The 21,834-nt window shown below is 47.5% G+C and overlaps 2 protein-coding genes across 4 annotated transcripts in view; both read left to right on the forward strand.

Annotated features, from left to right (window-relative positions):
- Positions 1 to 382: 382 nt before the first annotated feature.
- kpna2 (karyopherin alpha 2 (RAG cohort 1, importin alpha 1)) lies at positions 383 to 3,535 on the forward strand. Its single transcript, XM_068718441.1, has 10 exons — positions 383 to 525; positions 628 to 768; positions 1,221 to 1,309; positions 1,396 to 1,664; positions 1,760 to 1,854; positions 1,973 to 2,236; positions 2,377 to 2,610; positions 2,761 to 2,943; positions 3,036 to 3,185; positions 3,289 to 3,535. The coding sequence occupies exons 1-10, from the start codon at positions 469 to 471 to the stop codon at positions 3,376 to 3,378; spliced, it is 1,572 nt and encodes a 523-aa protein (XP_068574542.1). The 5' UTR covers positions 383 to 468; the 3' UTR covers positions 3,379 to 3,535.
- Positions 3,536 to 4,510: 975 nt separating this feature from the next.
- smurf2 (SMAD specific E3 ubiquitin protein ligase 2) overlaps positions 4,511 to 21,834 on the forward strand; it is a 47,275-nt gene continuing 29,951 nt past the window's right edge. For 2 of the 3 annotated variants that reach the window (XM_068718344.1, XM_068718346.1), the window contains exon 1: positions 4,525 to 4,899. In XM_068718344.1, the coding sequence (XP_068574445.1) occupies positions 4,848 to 4,899 (52 nt within the window). In that variant the 5' untranslated portion in view covers positions 4,525 to 4,847. Of the gene's footprint in view, positions 4,900 to 21,834 lie in introns of all 3 variants that reach the window. The other variant, XM_068718345.1, reaches the window with a different exon arrangement.

Genomic DNA, 21,834 nt, shown 5'->3' on the forward strand with positions numbered 1-21,834 from the left:
TGTGCTGTGTGATTTTTTGAAACGGTCCAATGAACGGAGGCAGCTGGATGCTTGCGCTCGAACGGACCAATCAGATGGCTTTGTTACAGGAATTTAAAGGTCTGTGCGGCACTTTCCGCGTACCATAACCCTTTGCGCGAGGATCAGGTAAGTGCGTGTCAACTGCTTATGTAGTTGTATTTGAATTAATGTTGTATTCTATTTGAAAAATTACTGTTTTTAATGATTTTCTGTACGACGCTTACTGTATATTCATCTTCAGCGAGCTGTCAGTTGGCCCATTTTAATTTCAAACCGACGGTCTGCTCAGTTTGATGTGTTTGCCATTGGTCGCGCTACTTGCTCACGAGGCGGCTCGAAGTACTTTGTACCAGCTAACCCTTATTTTTTAAATACTCTGTCCGCAGGAATAACTCCACAAAACACAAGTTTTCACTGCTGCTACGCCTCCTTGTCAATTGAAAGAACATGTCTGAGAACGTGGAACGTCTGAACAAGTTCAAGAACAAAGGCAAAGATGCTAACGTGAGTAACTCGGAACGTTACGTTTAACATCAGACCAGCATCGATGTCCGCGAGTTGCAGTTTTTTAAACAAACAATGTGACTTTACTTTAAACGAACGCAGGAACTTCGACGCAGGAGAGTGGAGGTGAACGTGGAGCTCCGCAAGGCGAAGAAAGATGACCAGATGTTCAAAAGAAGAAATGTGTCTGCGTTTCCTGACGAGGCCACTTCTCCCCTTCAGGAAAGGACTCAGAACTGTCTGGTAGGCCTGTTTCTATAAAATCAATTATTTACATTCAGGAAAATGTTCAATCATGTTTTTTATTTTCTATAAAGGTGGTGAACACTTTGTACAAGACACTTAATCTTATGAATTACGGTAGCTACAAATGTAATGCGGTGTGAGGGGGTTTATTAATGTTACTGAATTTACATAGATTTTGTCTTAACATGGATAATGAACAAAATTAAAGTTGGACAAAATGGGAGGAGCCAGTGTAAAAAAAATAACACCCTCGCATTACTTCAGTTAAACTAACTCCCTTCAGTCTTAAAAATAAAAAGCAAAACATTCATTAAGCTAGCAGGAACATTGCATCTGTTTGCATGTAAGGAATGTACAGCCATTCGTCCACCTCCTCCTGTGTGTACTGTTTTTTCTTTTTCTTTTTTCTTTTGTTTAAATCATAACTCATCTTGTGTGCTCTTTGGCAGGCTGCCAAACAGTGGACCGTTGAAGAGATTCTCTCAGGAGTGAACAGCAGCGACCTCGAGTCCCAGCTCCAGGCGACACAGGCTGCCAGGTTAATGACTATTCATTACATATCACAATCGTATCTACCGACCTCCTCCATGGTGACTTACTTTTACCGTACTGCCTCGAATGCAGGAAGCTCCTGTCTCGTGACAAGAACCCCCCCATCAACCAGATGATCGGTGCCGGCCTGATCCCCAAGTTCGTCTCCTTCCTGGGGCTGGTTGACTGTCCTCCGATCCAGTTCGAGGCCTCCTGGGCTCTGACCAACATTGCCTCTGGGACCTGTGATCAGACCGCTGCTGTGGTTGAGGGCGGAGCCATCCCGGCCTTCATCAGCCTGGTCACATCGCACCACCAGCACATCAGCGAGCAAGCGGTGTGGGCCCTCGGAAACATTGCTGGTAACGGGCAGAATTTATTTAATTTATTTTGTCTCATCACTGCTTTGTTAGAAGCAAAGTAATATTTTAAATTTGTATTTTTTTTCTTTTTTTAGGTGATGGCTCGGCTCTTAGAGACAGGGTCATTAAAAATGGCGCTGTGGCCCCTCTTCTCAGTCTGCTGGCGGTCCCTGACCTCTCTGTATTTAGTGTAAGTATTCATTCAAAATCACATGTGTCCTCTTCTCCCACTAGGGGGTGCTCTAACTCAACCATATTGCTGTCTCTTGTCAAACTAATGCCTTCTCTTCTACCTGATTTCTTTGCAGACCGGCTACATGAGAAATGTCACATGGACGCTGTCTAACCTCTGCCGCAACAAGAACCCCTCCCCCCCCATGACGGCGGTCCAACAGATCCTGCCCGCTCTGGTTCGTCTGCTACACCATGATGACCGGGAGGTGTTGGCCGACACATGTTGGGCCGTTTCATACCTGACCGACGGCTCCAACGACCGCATCGAGGTGATGGTCCAGACCGGCTTGATTCCTCGCCTGGTGAATCTGCTCGGCGCTGAAGAGCTGCCCGTCATTGTACGTATAAAACCCAGCAAGGTCTTCCAGTGTGTACTATGTGTGCGTGCACTTTGGTACATTGTTCCAGCTCCCTGAGGCAACTCCTCAGGTTCTGGCAGGCCGTAGAATGACCCCCCGTCACCCTTCCTCTCCCTCAGACCCCAGCACTGCGTGCCATCGGCAACATCGTGACTGGCACGGATGAGCAGACTCAGGCGGTGCTGAATGCCGGAGCCCTGGCCATGTTCCCCCGGCTGCTGCGCCACAAGAAGGCCAACATTCAGAAGGAGGCCGCCTGGACTCTGTCCAACATCACGGCAGGGAAGGACACCCAAATCCAGGAGGTCATCGACGCGGGACTCGTTCCGCACCTGGTCAATACGCTTGTGCAGGTTTGTTCTTCCCGGATAGATTTGTTTCACTCATTAGAGAAATATAATTTATGAGTACGCTGCTATTTAAAGCAGATTCCTACATCAGTCTTCTTAACTTTTCATGTCATGTCTTTGTGGCTTATGCTTTTCCTTGTCTTTTCTCTGCAGGGTGACTACAAAACTCAGAAGGAGGCTGTGTGGGCTGTTACAAACTTCACCAGCGGGGGCAATGTTGAGCAGGTGGTATACCTTGTACAAGCCAATGTGCTCGAGCCTCTTCTGAATCTCCTCTCCTCTAAGGACAGCAAAATTGTCCTCGTCATCTTGGATGCCATCACCAATATCTTCATGGTGAGTGTGTTTTCATGGAGTGATACAGATGGATCTGTTTTATCTAATTATTTATCATTGGAGGTGACCGGATGTCTGTGTTCTCCTACCAGGCCGGGGATAAAATTGGGGAGTCGGACAAGCTGAGTCTAATGGTGGAAGAATGTGGTGGACTGGACAAGATCGAGGCTCTGCAGTCTCATGAGAATGAGATGATCTACAAAGCATCCCTCAATCTCATTGAGAAATACTTCTCTGATGAGGTACGTGTCTTTTAAGATGTTTGAACTGAATTCTTTTCAAATTAACTTTTTATGCCCATTAATGTTTTTTTTATATTTCTGATTTCTTTTTTTTTATTTAAAGGAGGAGGTGGTGCAGAGTGTGGTCCCAGAAGCGACCGATGACGGTTATACATTCAACATCAGTGAAAACCAGAGCACTTTCAATTTCTAGATAATGTTCTAATACCTCTACTCTCAACTTTACTGTATCCTCTTTGCTACTGTTTGTCCTTTTCTTCATGTAACTGTGGCGTTCCTTTTTGTATGTGTTGTACATACCGTTTTAATATGAAGAAAAACATGATTGTAAATAAAGTCATCAGATCACGTGTTGGGTTTTGAGATTTCTTTTCTTAAGTGCATTTACTTTGTTTATTCAGTCAGTGTACTCTCAAAATAGAACAGAAGTGTTGTAGATGGTATATTTGCATTTACAGTAATTCGTGACATTAACATATCTATGATACTTGAGACTTTTCTTGCCTTACTCAAAGTGGTGTTTCTTTCTGAGAGTTGAGTGATGTCATCGGTGGTGTTTGCTTATGCTGACTCGGTTCTACCTCATCTGTTGACTGAATTTACCTTTTTATTACTCCAGTAACTGCCAATAAAAAGTAGAGGCACTTTACATGAATTCAGCTTGTTACCTCAGTGAGTAACACCACAGATCTCTCCTACAAACATTTTCGAAGGAATAGTTTGACTTTATGGGGAAATACACTTATTCACTGAAATTACTCCTCGGACAAGAAAGTGGCACGTAAACCCCTGGAACTATAAAATTGTGTCAAACTATTCCTTAAACCTGGCTCAACTTTGCTGCAATGGTCCAGCACAGCGCCTCATTTGGAAATCTCATACTCTCCATTGCATATTCCTGGTAGGACCTCACTATTGTCATTAAGGTCCAGTCTGTCTGCAGTAAAAAAGCCATATTGCAATAATCTGAATATTGTACTATTATATTGTACCACTACTGTGATGGATATGTAGATGTATATATTATGTCTATTGTGGCTGTAGAAGGGGGGGCCAGACCGGTGTAGATTGTGTCTACGCCCCTGTAAAAAGTCCTAAATGGTCAAACACAGGTAGCTGTGTTTACTGAAGGCATCAGAGTAAAAACTCTGGACGGCTCATCACCAGCTCCAGGACACAGTGGGGCCAGTGTGTGAACTACAGTGAGGTGCCACATGTTGAAGTGCCCCCCCCCCCTCACAAAGTGGTGCTGTCGTCACCGGGCAGCTCCTAGCAGCAGCCTCCTGAAGCGGGATCCACACCGGAGGGCTCAACAGTTCAACTCTCGTTGAGCGGTGAGGAGGACCGAGGATGTGAAGACAAACCCCGCGTTACAGCGTCGCCACGGTTGCTCGTTTGTACGTCTCACCGGGGAAAAGCCGGTTTTAGTAAATGCACTCTGCAGCGCCGCTACACTCGCGATTTATATTTTATTTTATTTTTTAATTTTTTCTTATTTGTGAGCGATCGCTATGGCAGTTCAGTTCACATCCGGGCCACAATGCCTTGACTCCATTATTGTCTAAAACTGGCGGAGAGGTTGATAAACCTTGTTATTTTTATTTTTTTTACAGTTAACGACACGTTTTTATTACGAGTAGTGAAGGCTGGAACCAAGAGGAGATGTCTAACCAAGGAGTCCGGCGGAATGGCCCCGTGAAGCTGCGACTAACAGGTAGCTAGCAACGCTTTTAAATCCCCCAAGTATGTTCCCACACACACACACACACACACACACACACACACTAGCTAGGAGGGCTCCGTGTATGTGCTGGATGGGAACAGCTCCCATGGGCCATGGAGTTGGCTTGCCGCCGGTTCTTTCCCCAGCGATTTACACGATTTTGTTAACCGCTACAGTGCATTTTAAATATGAGTTGTCTTCCCAGTGTTAGCTAATATTGGGAAATTGACCGAGTGGACCAGTAGATGCGGCTGAATTTGGATATTATTGATCTTGGAAATAGTCTTAGCCCTGTGACTGTCGCCAGTAACCACCACCAGCCATAACACGGGTCCCGGAGTATTGAGGCTAATATATTGTGCTGCTCTGCCGTTGAGGCGGTGGTCGCTTTGATGGAACCAAAAAGTGGGGACGCATCTCGCGTGTCAACTTCACCTAAAACATGTATACATGAATGTATCTGCAATGGAAGTGAGCTGCCTAACTAACGTTATCACCCCGTTGTGCTGATAGACTGGCTCACTTAAAGTTGGCTAGCCGACGTTAGCTTAGCCAGACAGCCAGCGAGCTATAGTCGAGCCTTTATGGCAGCACGAGCCTCCGAAGAGGTGACAGCCAGCTCCACAGGTCACAAGTCTGCAACTGAACAGCGAGCAGTGTCCCATAGCTGCCTACAGACGGACAGACAGACAGACAGACAGCTGCCTCCTTTCATTTGTTATTGTGTTTATAACAGGTCACCATTGAGTTGTAACTGCATCCTTTTAAAAAGCATTCTGCTCTGAGCTCATACTTTTACAGCATTACCCTCTCCTTCTTCTCACCCTCTCAGCTGTTTGGTTTATGTCTTTTCAACAAAAACAGCCAAAAAGGTTTACATGAGAGCACAGTGTTTTGACTGGGAAGAGAGGCCGACAGCTGCACTTTTTGATGTACGTCCAGGGTCTGACCTGAAACAAATTCCATGGCAGCCTCCTCTATCAGGAGTGCCCAAATTAAATATTTGAGCTGGTGCTGATTCTGATAGGAATACGTGGGGAATGGACGAGGAGGGATTTTAATGAGCCGGAGATGCAAGATGGCCAAGTACATCAAGCTTTCAGAAGTCATTCACGGGTCAATAAGAAATGAGAAGAATTGTATACATGCATGTGCAGTATGGGGGGGGGAAGCATGTATGCGTAGCTTCCATGTTAAAATATCTAGAGTCAGTTAGTTTGTCACTGCAGCTTGAGACGGACCTCCGTGGTCTCCTGATGGAATGCTGAGAATGTGAGTCCACGCTGTGACAAATAGGGAGAGCAGGACCTCACCGACCACCTCTCCTCTTGAGTCAGACGGCACGCCCCCCCCCCTCCCCTCCAGACTAAATATCACCCCTCTTAAAGTACAACATTATTACTCCCTTTGCACGATCCTCTGTCTGTATGTCTTTGCAGTGATATGTCTTTCAGAATGACGTAATATTGTGCCATGTCATCCACATGCTCAGCTCTCTGCGCTGCTCTCCAGCAGAGAGAAGAAGCTGTATAGGAAGGTGGCCGTCTGGCGGCGAAGTTCACGCGTCTAGCAGAGAGACTTCGCCACACACACACACGCACACACACTGTCATTATGTGTTTCTTTGTTTAGTGCTGCACAGCTGTGTATACCAAGCTGATTAGACTGCTGCGTGGGGACTAATGGGCCCAGAGAGTGTCATTGCGAGATTGTAGCTGCAAGTTGTCATCCGCAGCCGGGTTGTTTTTTTGACACACGGCTGCAGATGAATCTGTTTCCTGGCAGGTTGCGAACGATGAGTCGCTACATTTAAACAGGCCTGTAGCTGTTTGTGCTGAAGGCGTCTCTTCTTGCTTACAACTCTTCCCCCCCCCCCCCCCCCCCCCCCCCGTCCATTTGAACCAGATGTTGCAGATGTTTGCCATCTATTAAACTGGAAAAATATGGCGAGTGAGCTGCTAAAACTAACACTCGGGGTGAGAATTGCCCCTTGACAATGCAGGGACATGTTTCCATTATACTTGACAGCAGATCACTCCTAAATTACGTGACCCACAAACACAGCTAATGGAGCAACGCGTCACGATCCGCCCGGCCACGAGTTGCATCATTGCGGCTCGTTGCTTTTTGTCTAATCATTTGTGAATTCCGTCGCGCAGACATCGTTTGCGGTGTCATTTCGCACCGCCTTTCGTGCAACTGTTAATTTAACGACACGCAGCTGAATGCCAAGTCACGGTTGGTTCCCTCTAATGTGATTGCAGACAAGTGAACGCATCCTTTTCAATCCGTCTGTGAGTCACAAAGCTGTCCGTCACATAGAAGTGAAATCAGACTCCTTAAAAAGAATCAGTGAGAGTCATTGACGTTCTGTCTTTACCTCTTTTGCAAACACTTCCTGCCCAGAAAGACGTGCAACGGAATGATAAATGAAGTTGATGTTTGATTGATTTTCTGCTCCGATTCAGACTCTGGACGTTTATTGGCCTTTTTGTGTCTCAGCTCAGGGCTTACATGTGACTTGTTAAGCATATGGTTTCCTCGTCTGAATTCTTTGGCGCGCTGCAGACTAGTGAAGAGAGCTATCTCAGTGGGATTCCCTCGAATTCTCCATTCGCATTCCCACCTCTTCCTCTCTGAGTCACCCCTGTTCTTTCCGACTGTAAGCCCCCACCAAGCAGTCCAAAGCAGACGAGTCCAAAGCGTATTAACCGAGCTTTTCCTGTCCGATGCACTCTCTGTGTGGGTCCTTGTCTGTCTTTTCGGTCAATCGGCTGCTGTTGCAAATGAACAGGATTTCGCCGCGCTGCAGCCGATCCTCCAGAAAGGAGGGCCAGCGCTTTTATTTGTGATTAAATAGTTGCAAATTGTCCCCGTTCCTTCCCCTTGTAAGAGGACGGGCGGTTGAATGGACACAGATGCTGCCTGAGAATAAAGCAGACTTATTTTGAAGATGCAACAAAGGCCCCAGGGTCTCACACTGGCCCTCTGTACAGCTTTGAGTGAAAGGCTTAGGTCTCTCCTTTTTCAATGCAGCTTGGTCTGACTGTAGTCTACAGATTAGAGGGGGGGGGGGCTTTGGCTGTTGGCTAATCGAAGAAGAACCCCCCACAGCTGGGTACAGATGGGGCTGCGGAGGCACCGGGCCTGGTGATCAAGACCGTTTTAATGTGGTCGGAGCCGGCTCTTGGTCCCTTCATGTGGTCTCAGTCGGAGCCCTTTTCAACCAGAGTGGCTGTATGGAAGCGATTTGGGCTTCATCTGGGTGTTTCAGACAGGATACATGGTAAATACTCGGTGATTAGCTGCACGTGGTGAACTGTTGGCTCTACTGGCTCATCGTGGACATGCTCTCTGAGCAAACGTTTCAACAAGATGTGAAAAAAAAAAAACAAATACCACGGTGGCAAAAGACCAGAAAAAAAAAGAAGAACCCATGAAGTGGAGGAATCAAATGGTGAACGTAACAAGCAATCATTGCACGTCATTTGTAAACACCCCCCCCCCCCCCCCCAGAGCCTCCCCGTAATTTAAAATTGTTCCATCAATTAATTGACCGACTGGGCTCGGCTTTCCTGTTGCTGTAGCTGCTCTTCAATGAGGACAAAGCCTTCTGCGGTTGCTCTGCCCTCAACCGCCACCAGCAACGGCCCCCGAGGAGACCAGATGTAGCCGGGTGGGGGAAGAGGGGGAGAGAGAGAGAGAGAGAGAGAGAGAGAGAGAGAGAGAGAGAGAGAGAGAGAGAGAGAGGGGGGAGAAGTGCTCCCTAGACCCCAACACTTGTCCAAACGTCACCCCTGACAGGTGGGGAGCAGAACAGTCCAGAACACCCCCCCCCCCCCCTTTTGAGCTTCCCCTGTAGTAATAAAGTGAAGGAATGCTGTTGCTCCGCAGGACGTTGGGCGTCCCGTGTGCTCACAGCTCTGTCCCGTCACTGTATTATAACAGCGGGCCGAGGGGTTTGCTTTGTGGGCGGCCTGTGTGGTTTCAGGGAGATCGTCTCTTCTTCCTGCTGAGCAGTGCATCTGCTTTGTAACATTAACAACAGATAATGTTTCCCCGTGTCCGCACATCCTCTTTCATTTTGGATTTATTTTAATATGGAGCAGAGACGCGCTCGTCACCGCCCTGTGTTCGTGGGACGGCATTAATGCAGAAATGCGGTGTTGCCAGATCGGGTTGGTTTCATCACAATTGGGCTCCTTTTGATTAAGTTGAGCAGGTAGATGAGACTGGAGCTGCTTTTGTCCTCTTTTGGCGGACATTACCAATCCAGCTGTCATATTATGGTCACACCCAAAAACACTCGGTCCTCTTCGTTGTGTCCACTCACTCGTATGTTTGACTCGTTTATTTTGAGTTGACTTGAGAGAAGTTGCAGTGAATGTAACGGAGGAACCGTTAGACTGTGGCTAACCCTTCAATCAGAGGGTCGCCGGTTCGATCCCCGGCTCCGCTAGTCGCATGTCGATGTGTCCTTGAGCGAGACACTTAACCCAAAATGTCTCCCGTAGCTGAGCCTACGGTGTGATAGAATCTGAATTGTAAGTTGCGTTGGATAAAAGCGTCTGCTAAATGACCGTGATGTAATTTGGCTGTCTGACTGTGTTCCTCGTGGGTTGTGATAGCCTATTTATACAACTTTTCATATTTGGTTATTTGATGCATATACAAAGCTTTCTGTGCTTGTGATGTGTTTTTTTATTGCACATGTCATGGTTTGGCGGTTTTATTTGTGTTTCTGGCACGGTTGTGATTTGGGCTGTTTTATTTATTGAATCTGGCAGTTCTAAAATCCACTTAGCTGTTACCGTGTTCCAGAAATAAAGCGGTCTAGAGCTGATTATTTGATATAGCAAAAGACGAGAGAGGAGGAGGAGGCTGGTGGTAATGAAGAGACTCACTAGCCACTGATGACTGAAGATTATTATTATTATTATTATTATTGTTGCAGTAGCATGAAAGAGGCATTTTATTGTTGTAGCTGGCTGCGATGGAGCTAATTTTATTTATTTTCATACTGTCGGGTGGTTTTAATTGTATTTCCACTCATTATAAATAAATGCAGTGAAGTACAGTTTCTAACCTTCGTCCCGTTGTTTCCACCCTCCTGGTGCTCCCAAAGTGCAGCTGAACTTCTCCTCTTTTTTAATCTGCATTTTTGTAGTCGGTACGCTGGAAGCGACTGTTAATAACAGTTCCTAAAGAATTTAAATTAGTATGGCGTATTCAGCCAGGATGAGTCATAAGACTTTACATGTCAGTGTGGGATCTATACACTGTGTCGTACTGCATGTTTACACTGGCCTGCAGTAGCTGTCAGAGGGAGAGGAGTGCAGACGTTGGCCTTGGAGAAGTGCTAATCCTGCTGGGTGGTTTGGGAAAGACCTTCTTCAAAGGCCGGCTCTGTTCACCTGGCTGTGATGGTTAATGGGTCAAAACTGGATTAGCAGTGAGTGTGAGGGAGGGGAGCTCCTTCAGGTCCGCAGGATGTTATCCTATCACTGCTGCCTGGAGGTTCTCAATGCTGCCCCTCTTATTTCTTGCCTATTTCCCAAACTAGCGCTCCCTTTGAAGTTAGAAACTCCACTTCAGGGTACTTTTTTTTTTTTATCAGAGGCAGCTCCATGCATATCCAATGTCAGGCTAGAACCCTGTTGGTCTGCAGAAAACTAAGGGCATTTAAAGTCAGTCTGGATTGCATAATATGAAGAAAACTGTGTGATATTGTGACGACGCATGTGTGAAACAGTTCTATACAGCTTACCGTGACTCCAGAGGGAGTTGAAAGTATGCTCAATGTCCTCAAATGATGTCACTTGAGTTTGTAAATGAGTGGAGTTTAAGGTTCAAAAGTGAGAGTGACTCTGCAGCGGTGCGCAAGCATTCCAAAGCGGCTATTTTTCAGGGCGCTCTGGCTGCACCCGAGAATAAAAAAAGGTTCAACTATTTGCAGGTTTTGGCTGGTCAGTATCCCCCCCCCCAAATATCTGGTTGTACGTGACGATGGTATTATTTCCTTAGTCGTTTATTGTTTCATGCCTTCTTGCTTGTGTCAGATTACCGTGGCTTCATTTTTATTTTTGTCACATGATGTGCATGAAAAAGCTCAGTTACCCGCAGACCACACAGTTGATCCAAACCTAGATTTGTTGACTTCATTGTTGACAGTATGAAAACTACACTGGCCAAATGGACTTCTGTCACAGCTCTGACGAAGCACAGCACAGCCGAGAGCAGAAACGACGAGTTTTATGCTTGTTGCCTCGGTCGCATATCAAAAGTGAGAGGAAAGGCTTTTATTTCCTGAAGGGAATGCGACAAGGAATGGAGCAGCCCTCTTTGCCTCGTGTGTATTGAGAATATTCACACTGGAAATGGTGATAAATGCAACACGTCTGCTGCCTTTAGTAAAAGCTCACATTCATTACCCGTCTCGGAGCATCTCTTCAGAAGCGTGTGCTGGTCCACCGTCTCACCCGTGTGAGCTGGTACCACAGAGCCAGGTTCTGTCATCGTTGTGCCGGTCGGTGTTACTCCTCTGGAAGGTTCGGGTGGAGCAGTCCGCATGGAGAGGCCTCTCCTGTCCCATTCCAACCTTTGATCTGCCATTCAAGCTCTGGCATTAGGCCCGTTTCCCCGTTACGGTTGTTTGTCGGGACGTCTGTGATTATTATCATCGCTCAGCGGTGTGCCCAGGTAAGATCACTCAGCAGGTTCAACAGTCTCATTAGCTCCGACAAATATACACGCATCTGACGGCCAGAGCGTCGCTGCCCAGCTGTCTGATGAAGGAAGGCAGCGTGAGAATCACTCTCCAGACGGACACGAGTTGATACATACAATTAACGCTGAATAACCTCAAACAGCTGGGGTGGGGGGTGAGCTCTCAAGTCTCCAGTGTTTTCCGTCTGGTGGGGGGGGGGGGGTTGGTGCGAAAGCCGCAAGATGCCAACAGCTGACCGAAAGCGTCCGTCCGTGCCTCGGCCTGACGTTTGAGCCCCTCCGGTCCTCTGAGGAGACGGGATCAGAGGAGAGATGTTTATATTCTCACCAGATCACGTTTCAAATGGCACCTCTGCCGAAGTCGGACAAATACGCCACAGCATTCCTGCGTAGTGAAAAAAGAAGTCCGACTGCAAACGTGATATTTCAACATTGGGCTACAGGCCCATGGGTAGTCCCTGTCCTCTGTTAGCAGGATATTCATTAGGAGACTAACCTTCAGATCCAGAAGTGTGAGGGCCGAACGCCTGACGATTGAGCTCTCAGGCAGACTCTGTGGTGTTGGAAATGTTCAGAAGTTTGGCCCAATATGTATTATTGGCGCACCGCTTCATGTGCTGATTAACTGTCCAGAGCTTAAGAACAGTGTCCCAGTGATGATGGATTTTGATGTTGCCTTGGTTTCCCACACCTGAATGAAATGATTGTTTGGGCTTTGGATGAATTAAGAAACAAAGCTCCAGCTTGTGATGGTCACATGTAGCATTCTCCTCACATCTACACTCTTTTTGTTGATGTTTAAAGGTCCATATTTTTACTTTTTGTTGAATTCCACAGGTTTGATGGCATTTGTCTGAACCCCCTCCAGTGTTAAAATTAACCTCGGCACAATGTGCCTTGTTCTGACAAGCCGAGCTCTGAGAGATGATTTCATCGAAGCTCAGCTAAATTTGGGTCAGACATGATGACGCGTGTCCTCTAGACGCGCCGGCATCTAGTTTAAACATGAGTTGCAGCACATGGTGGAAGCCGGGTCATGGTATGCACCGGCACACGGCGGCGTTTTGGTCACGGACTTTGATCAAGAGAGTCCAACACTTCATTTGAGGGCTGGTTCATGTTGATTCCTGAGGATGAACACGGAAAATACAGCAGGAAAGCTCGTGGATATACAACTGGACAGCCACCGGTCGTTCTATACGACGTTTGCTTGTGTTATGTATAATTACTTCTCAATTACAAATGAAATCATTAGTCAGTTGACAGAAAGATAATCTGTCACTAGTTCGGTAATCAGTTTGTATTTTTTCAAGCAATACAAGTGAAGAAAAGATGCCAAACATTCTCCGCTCATGTGACGATTTGCCGCTTTTCTTTTTGATATATTTTTGGGTATTTGGTGGAACTTCAGACATTCTGAGATGTCTTTGCAGTCGTGATGGATGGAATCAACGATTTAATTAAGAAAGAAAATCAGCAGATAGTTATAAGGAAACTAACTATAGTGGATTATTCTCAATTATTAGATTATTCTCCGATCACGACAGGATTACTGTCCTGATTCTTAAAAGGCTGAGGTTCCTCTCAGTCCAACACATTCACTGGCAAGTCTCACCGTATGAAAGGGGAAAATACGACCGAGTGGTAATGATGTAACACTGCTCCGAGATGAAGTTGTGAAATCGTTCCTAGAAACTAAAAACTCCCCAGGACTGGGGGGGGGGTGTCAAAGCAAAGCGGCATTTCTGGCATTTAACACGGCGGTGTGGTGGTCCTGGACTTCTACATCCCAACCTCTCCGCTGCTGCTGCTCGATCCAAGGCCTCTGCTCTCCTCCATTACATCTGTGAGGGCAAAGGAGCCAAGAGGCTTCGGGGGAGCCGAGCTGCCACCGAAAAAACCGGCTCGGGTCCCGGGCCAACGGCAGTGCAAGCTTGCAGAAGCCGAAGGCCGCGCCCCGATTCGCTCGCCGTGACGACTTCTCACTTAGCTGCAGCGGCGGGAGGTGCTGTGGAAGACTTTACTCGCCTGGCTGACTCTCCGTTAGGAACGTTGTATCGCACGGAGTGGAAAGAGAGGGTGATGCACTATGCAGGGGGAACAGGAATGCCACTAAAAATTGCCATTGTGGCATGCTTTCCCACTATTTGGAGCCCCAAATAGTCGGGGTGGACTCCTCTATTATGCAATTACTGAGGACTGTATCACGGAGGGAAAAAGGTGACGCGAGACGGATGAAATGTTCTCGCGCCGACAGTGTTGCCAGCCTCTTTCCCTTCACGTGTGAATGTGCGTGGTGAGTTTCCCCCATGTAGTCAAACAGAGGGAGATAAACTCCTCTTAGTCGCCATCTTTGTATCTGTACCTGCATCTTTAGTGAAAGAGTGGTTTAGTTAGAAAGTAAACGACAGGTGTTTCCTGCAGGCTGTGACCAGTAACGTTTTTTATCAGACGTGAAAGTCTCATGTTTTTTATTATCTCCATTATAGATTAAGCTGCTGATTATTTTCTTGATTTATCGTTTTGTTCATAAAATGTCCGAATTGCAAAATTGAAAATTTTGCTATTTTTCCAGAGCCCGAGGTGAATTTTTACATTTTTGTTTTTGTTAGTTTATTATCATAGACGACTAAGGAAATCTGCAAATATTGAACTTGGAAGAAGCTGGTACCAGACCATTTTAGAATAAAAACAGTCATGTGACTGTGAACCTTTTAATGAGGTGAGGAGTGGTTCTCGGCGACCTCCATCGCCAACAAAAGACCGTCAACTTATGATCGCTCTAATCCTGTTTGTGTCGGATCATACTCGATCGTCACCTGGCCGTCTGTCCAATCGCCGTTTGTCCCTCTTCCGTCTCTAGTCGTCTATCGCTTGGCAGCATTAAATCCTGACTGTTAGAAAACTCCTTTGGTTACAGCTGCCAGCGTTGTGCATCACGGGAAACGAACCCCAAACAAAACCCAAGTTCCCGGACAGGTCTCTGTCTTGGCTGCTTGCCCAGATGTTATCAGCGTCTGATAATCAGCGGGCTTTGACGCGGCGGCGTTCTCCGACGCCGTCGTTCTCGCGGGTCGACGAGATCTCTCGTCACTTCTCCAGCAGGTGCTGGTGATGGATTATGATATATGGCTCCCCTTAGTCATGGCCCTTCTGTCCTTTCATGCAGAGAAGCTATGGGGGATATACATGTCTTCTGTCTTCTTTTTTTCCTTCAAGTCCACTCTTTTTTTTCTTCTTTTTTTTGGGGGGTCACGACTTCCCCAGACGTCCTTTTACTCAAGTGTGTAACAGGAGTCCTGGGAATTGTCTGTGTTTGCTTTGCGCCATTTAATGCACGTCACAGGGACAGGGAGCTTCTTAATCCGTTTCGCTGCTGGTTTCCTCTCCGCTCGGATCGCTCTTCCTCTCGCTCGGGGCACGTGTGGGAAGGAGATGGAGCATGTCTTTCGATGTCTGTGGAAAGCAGGGATCAAGCGTTATATTTTTCCCCCCTCTGCTTTTTGAAGTGTTCCTTTTCTGTTTTCCTCTCGCTATGAAAATGATGCACAAGGAGATTTCGTTACTCTTTTTTTCCTTTTCTAATTTTATAAATCCTGGAAATTGCGTGTCTGTTTAGAGGTTTAGAAGATTTTTTCCTGGCACTTTGTAGTTCCATGATCAGTCTGCCACCAATGACTCTAATATCTGTAATATGTGACCAGAAGGAATCTTATCAGATTTTCACATTACATAAGTGAATTTGCCGAAGTATAAAAGCCTGCCAGAGATGGGATATTTCTGTGTCAAGTCAATTTGCCGTAACCACATTTCCACAGTTATCCTGCGGCCCGTGTAGAGTTGGACTCTGCTGAAATTCTAACCTGCTTCCTCGCTCCATTCCGCCTGACTGAAGCTAAGTGGTGTCGCCAGGTCTTTAAAAAGTAACCCACTTTCCTCATGAATAGGCAGCTCTGAATGTGAAGTGGTGGTGTGGTTCCCTCTGTGGCAAAACACACTGGACCTGCCCCTAAAGCCTTAAATTCAAGGATCATTGATCGTCGTGCTGCAACACAAGGTTGCGCAACGAAATGCGGTTCCACAAGAAAGCGTGACGACCAACAAAACGGTGGTTTCTCTATCAGCTTTCGAGAGATAACGATGGTTTGGCTGCTCTTCCACTTGCTCACATTGTCCCTGGAGATGGGAGTATAGACCATAGTGTTGTCCTAGGGAACTGAGGCCCTTTGAGGAACTAAACCTGCCGTTTGACCAGAGAACCAGGGACTGAATTTAGTTCCTGTAGGAGCTGGTTCCAGGTGTTGGTATTTATTTCTAATTTTCTTTTAAAGGCCCTGCTACTTTCAGATGACCATTGGGGCAGAGCTTGTGGGGCCGGCGCTGTACTCTCGATATAGAGCACAATCTGTCATTGGATGAAATGCAAACGCGGATGTGCAAAAAAAGGGACTTTTAGTTCCTGGTATCAGGCTCCACAGCTCCTGGGACCTTTGGTAGAAAAGGGCCATTGGTCAATTTCAGAGTTGTTCTTTTAAAAATGAAATTGGAAACTGGGCCAGACTGCTTGTCTGTAAGGTTAGCCTTGTATCAAAGCTCCAGCACCCAGCTAATGTCAGCACCGGAGACGGGAGCCTGCAAGAGGCAGCGTTCAAGACCAGACATCAGCCGACCTACTGTCACAGGAGATTGATCTAGGAGACGCCTCAGAGATTAGCAGGAGACGGTTAGAGAACAGGTTCATCAGCACAACCATCAGCACTTGTCGGTCAAAATCTGTTTTTCTCCCTCCCGTTCAGGTTTTAAGTCTCACGGAGGTCGGGGAGGAGAGGAGGGGAGGAGGTGGCGGGGGGAGAGGAGGAAGCCTTTTGTTTATAGAAGAACAATACAGCGCATGAGAGTGCACGGCCCCCGGAGTCAAAACAGGGCAGACAGACGAACAGGCAGACAGGCGGAGGAAAGGTTGGGGGTCTGGAAGAGTGGTGTGGTGTGGTGTGGTGTGGTGTGGGGGGGGGGGGGGGGGGGGCGACTGTTCCCTGAAGATGTGTCAGACTGTCTGGCGGGTCGGGTCAGCGCACTAGACTGGAGGAACCAGGTGGACAGGAAGGGAGGTTCAGAACGGGGTCAACGTGAGCTAGCGGGGCTGAAGAGATTTGTTTAGGTTCACACGCAGTTGTGATTCCACGTAACGTATCGGCTGATATTTTTAAAGCCCCCCCCCTCTTATTAGGTCGTGTTTCCAGACAGATTTGACTTGGGATGGTGATGGTGGAATATGACTTGTGACCCCCCCCCCCCCCCCCCCCCCATTTCCTCCAACAGGCTACAAACCCTTGATTCCCCCACGGCGCTCTTTTCTGTTCCCATGCTCGGTGTGTGTGCGGTCTTACATGTCGGTTCACAGTAGACAAAAGTAGGACCCCCCCCCCCCCCCTCCGGGTTCCATCTCGCCTCGACCGGCGATTGCTACCATGGCGACGCCACCCTCCCCTCCCTCCCCCCCCAGACGTCACATGACCTCTCCCTCCCCAGGTGTTTGGCTTGCGTCTGGGCGGACTTCATTGATTCGCCTACACAGTGGGGCTCTTTATGTGGCAGCCTGTGAGAAACCGGGCCCGTCCTCCCCCCCTCCACCCCCCCACCTCCCCCACAGGTGGAGCTTTAACTTCACCCCAAAGTGTCTCGGTCTCTGCCTGCACGGAGCTGCCGTTCGGAAGGATTGATTTATTATTAGGAAGGTGATGAGCAAAAAAACCCGAGCTGATAGTCAGTCGTGTGCGGTGTTTGTTTAGCTTTCCCTGCTGTCCTCGGGGGGGGGGGGAGAGCAGACTAGTTTGGGCAGTAACGTGGAAAGCCATTATGTGACTAATAAGCTGCAGTCAGCCGAGCAGCCACACACACACACACACACACACACACACACACACACACTCACACGACACCCCTGCTCCTTCTGTGAGCTGCCAGGTTATATTTCCACTCAGTCACTGACACATTTGCCAAGTGTTTGTTTCGTCCGGTGGTTGTGTGTTTTTGAGTGTGTGAGGTGAGCCCGTCTTAAATAGTCTACCGTCCCCGTCTTCTGAGGTTAAACCAGCGATACTCACTGAAATAGAAGTGGGCCTTCAGCCTGAAAGGTTTTGATCATTTATTTAATAGACTAAATGTTACGTGATTCATGCTCCTGCTCAGAAGTGTGGGAAGATGGACTTTCAGTAAAGCTGCAAAATGGAGTAGTAAAACGGGTTACTCAGTGCGTTTGTAATCAAAGGTCCATCCTGGTCTACTTACAACTATGGCTGTAAGTAGAGGAGGCCTGTACTGCTGCCGTCTTTGTTTATTGTCTCTTTTTCTTTTTTTTTTAAATGTCCATGCCCGTCTCAGCGCTGCAGTGCGACCGGAATGAGAAACACAGGCAAGACAGAGAGACCCTTCTCTCGGCTTCGCCTCGATACTTGCCGTCGCTATGGCGACGGAGGATTTTTAGATGGGCGGAGGTGATGCGCGGGGGTTACGTGCTCCTTTTTTTCCGGTGTGTGTGTGTGTGTGTGTGTGTGTGTGGGGTTCTTGTAACCGAGGAGGAGGAAGTTCGAAGCCCACCAGCAGTGTAGTGATGCAGATCATCTCCCAGTTATTACAGTATGTCTGCTCAACACACTGTTAGATCAAACCAATTTCTCATACTATATGCATACAACGTATAGTGATTTGAAAGTGTCAAAGGGACAATTTAATCACCCAAATGAAAATATAGTTGAGAAAAAATTGGAAAATGAACTTGATTCGAGCTGCGATTATGATGATCAATTAGTTTATTGGCAGAAAATGAATGAATGTGAGCACTTGACTAAAACAGGTTCAGACAAACTGCCTTTGCCCTTCCCACCAAGGACGAAAGCACCATAAGACATAGTTGCTTTATTTGTGATGCATACTGTCACATATTTGTGCTGAGAGATATTGTGATATAATGACGAGTCTCGTCCCTCACGTTTGTTTTCGTAGATGTCGGGGCTAGCCGACTAAGCCCTCACCTCGTATTAACTCTGGCAACCCGCTACGTTATTTTGGTCGCCATTCCCTGAGAACAGCGCTGTGTACGGTGCAGAACGGCCATGATGTGATTCCAGCTGGCGCCTGAAAGGAGCTAACGTTTAGTTTCCCCGTCAGTTGTTTCATCTTAGGTGCCGTGTGTGTGCGTCCGTCACATTGTGCGGTTGACTGTGTGTGTGTGTGTGTGTGTGTGTGTGCGCGCGCTGACGTATGTTTCTTTCTTCCTTTTTAAGGTACGGAGAGCGAAAGAGAGAGAGAGAGAGAGAACGTAATTATATTTTTTCGGTGTGTGAGCGTGAGAAAGGCGGTGCAGGGCGACCAATAAAACAGCAGATTTACGACGCTGCCCTGTAGGTGCACGCTCGCCCACTTCCTTTTCGCGGGGAAGGCTTCTGTCATCACGACCCCCTTTTTTCCCCCAATAACAGCATAAATTTTGGGGCACTTCTGTGTGCTGGCGGGCAAAGAGGCCCAACCATTCCTATTAACGTCATTCTGTGAAGCTTTTACATCAAGAAACTAAATGTAAAGGACTTTAATGTCCGTCGGGTCATTTAGCTTCTGATGACTGAAACCTGTAGGCCATGCTAACTCATCCTTTAGCCTGAAATACAGTATTTTGGTGCCACTGAATGAAATGTTTTGACCTTCAGATTAAAAAAAACTACGCTTCTTCTTTCATTGTTTCTGCGTTGCCCTACATTCAGATCCCCCTTCACTACCCCCCCCCCCCCCCCCCCCCCCCCCCCCCTCTCCGTTTTATTTATTTAATTTCAGAAGCGGCTTTTCTCGATTCAGAGCATCGCTGTTTGAGGTAAAACAACATCATTAGAGACTTTTACAAGCTGGAGGTGCGTTAGGTATTCAGATTTATGCAGACGAAGAGGATTGACGGAGAGGAGGAAGCAGACCCCCCCCCCCCCCCCCCCCCTCCCCAGAGAAGCTCAGTCAAACATGATATTTTCACAGCAGAGAAGTGACGCGCCGGCTCCAACCAAGGGGTCCCAAACACCCAGCCCACCTTCATGTCGGAGATCTGAGGATGCTTTGAGTCCTCGACAACCGCAGCATCAGTCGCTCCACCTCAGAGACCTTTGCCTTCAGTTTGACTGAAGAGTAGTCGGCTCAGCTCAGCTTTTGATCCCATTTGTCCCCGTTTGTGGATGTGAGGACTGGTAGGTCCAAATAGAGAAATGAAATGAAGCCAACAAGGAAGTGCTACAAAAACTGCAGTTCCACAAAATGGCCACTTGAGGCTGGCTCCAAAAGCGAGTCAATTCCCCACAGACCCCCAAGGTAAAATGCTCAACTTCTCAGCAGAAGTAAGCATGTTTACAGCCTGGTCCAAACAACGGTTTTGGTCTCTAAAGCTCATTTCCCCGTTTAACGCGACGAGTGTCTTCCAGGCGTAGTGGACAATGTGTCCTCCCAGAGCAAACTGCTATTTTTGACAGGCGGACTGCTGCATAATGCCGTCTCAGGAGGCCCACATAGCTGCGGTGACAGCGGGACCTTTCACTCTGGCAAGTTGCTTACATGCCGCTGTGTGTTTCTCTGTGTGCACACAATCACACACGTTTGCATCTACAGGTCTGTCCTTTAGCAGAGTAAGCCTGCCGAGATGTAGAGCCTCACTTCTCTGAGGTTTGCCTACAAAGCGAGTACAATCGCACATTCTTTGCTAAATAAACACTCCCACAGTTGTACTCGTCTTCCAAATAAAAGGTCAACTCAGGTCTATGTATATCATCCTAACGTTTCGTAATGACTGTGTTTTCCTCGGTGTGTAATGACAGCTGTATTGTGACGGTTGGATTCCACTGCGTCCTGATTGCTGTCCTTCTGCAGCCTCAGACTCCTAATTGGCTTCCCCGCCGCCATTGTCTCCGCTGCGCGTACCATTCCAGCGGTTTTCTCCCCATGTTCTGTTTTCAGCAGTAATCCAGCCCCTTGTATGTTTTGCTAAGAAGCCTATATAGGTCTAATTGTAGTGTTGCCTTCCTGCTGTGGTGCGAGCTGAGGCTCTCGCAGGAGGGTCCGCAGGTTTTTTTTTGCTCGGGCTTAGTTCTCTTTAAGCTGAGCTGGCCGTCGGGTCTTTCCCCACTCTGCAGTCGGTCTCATGTAGTCTTCACTGTTGCCTCTTTGTTCCCCGTCTGGACCTTGAATGCAGCGTTTTTGTTGCCATGGCCTCACCTTGCTGTAGAGTTATATTTCCCATTGGTTCACTGTTCTTTCTCTTCACCTCCTGTGGATTTATTGCATTGTGACTTCTAGACTAGGGAACATAGTGCTCAATGTTTTGTTTTTTTCTCCCCTCTGGAAACACCATCAAATCCTTGTCAAACTCCTTTTTCCTTTTTTTGGTAAATTACGCACACGTTGTCTGTGGCGTGTGGGCAGACGCGTCGTGGAAACGCAAAGACAACTGTCACCTGCTGTTACCTTCACTGCACCTCATTCACCTCCTCAAAGCTCGCGCACACATCCTCTCGATAATGAATTAGATCAGTGGAGTTGGAGAACGAGTTGTCTCAGGGGGCCTGTGTGTGTGTGTGTGTGTGTGTGTGTGTGTGTGTGTGTGTGTGTGCGCGTGTGCGTGCGTGCGTGTGTGTGCGTGCGTTTGAACACGCGCACGCTCGTCTGTGTGTTCAAGAAGAGCCCGACAGAAAGCGATGCATTCCAGATGTTTTAGAAACGAGGTGGGTTTCACTGGGACGTAACACATTCCCAGGGATGTTTGCGGGAAGAAATTCTTCCTCATCTGTCGAGCATGTTCTGTGCCCCCCCCCATCCATCCATCCATCCATCCATCCATCCATTCATCCATCCATCCATCCATCCATCCACCCACCCACCAAGCAGGGTATGCATTCAGTTTACTCTTCTGCTGTTTTGCTCCTCCTGTCTTTCTTAATGGTGTTCTTCTCATTAAACCCACAATTGTGTGTGTGTGTGTGTGTGTGTGTGTGTGTGTGTGTGTGTGTGTGTGTGTGTGTGTGTGTGTGTGTGTGTGTGTGTGTGTGGTGTGTGAGTGTGTATTTATTTCCCATGTGCATCTGTAAACACCATGCACACGTGGGCGCTGAAACTGGTGATTTGTGTATTTTAATTTTGTTAAGTCTGTCCTCCTCCCGGTTGTTTCATGGTGGG

The sequence above is a fragment of the Cebidichthys violaceus genome, unplaced genomic scaffold (genome assembly GCF_023349555.1).
Source record: "Cebidichthys violaceus isolate CVI_PGR_0920_01 unplaced genomic scaffold, fCebVio1.0.p SCAF_23, whole genome shotgun sequence".
In the NCBI taxonomy this organism is placed as follows: Eukaryota; Metazoa; Chordata; class Actinopteri; order Perciformes; family Stichaeidae; genus Cebidichthys; species Cebidichthys violaceus.

Bases quoted from the DNA above. Each gene is read 5' to 3' on its own strand.
- kpna2 (XM_068718441.1), top strand. From the start codon at position 469: ATGTCTGAGAACGTGGAACGTCTGAACAAGTTCAAGAACAAAGGCAAA. The intron at 1,665-1,759 runs GTAACGGGCAGA...TTCTTTTTTTAG, and splicing joins GGCCCTCGGAAACATTGCTG to GTGATGGCTCGGCTCTTAGA. The intron at 2,237-2,376 runs GTACGTATAAAA...CCTCTCCCTCAG, and splicing joins CTGAAGAGCTGCCCGTCATT to ACCCCAGCACTGCGTGCCAT.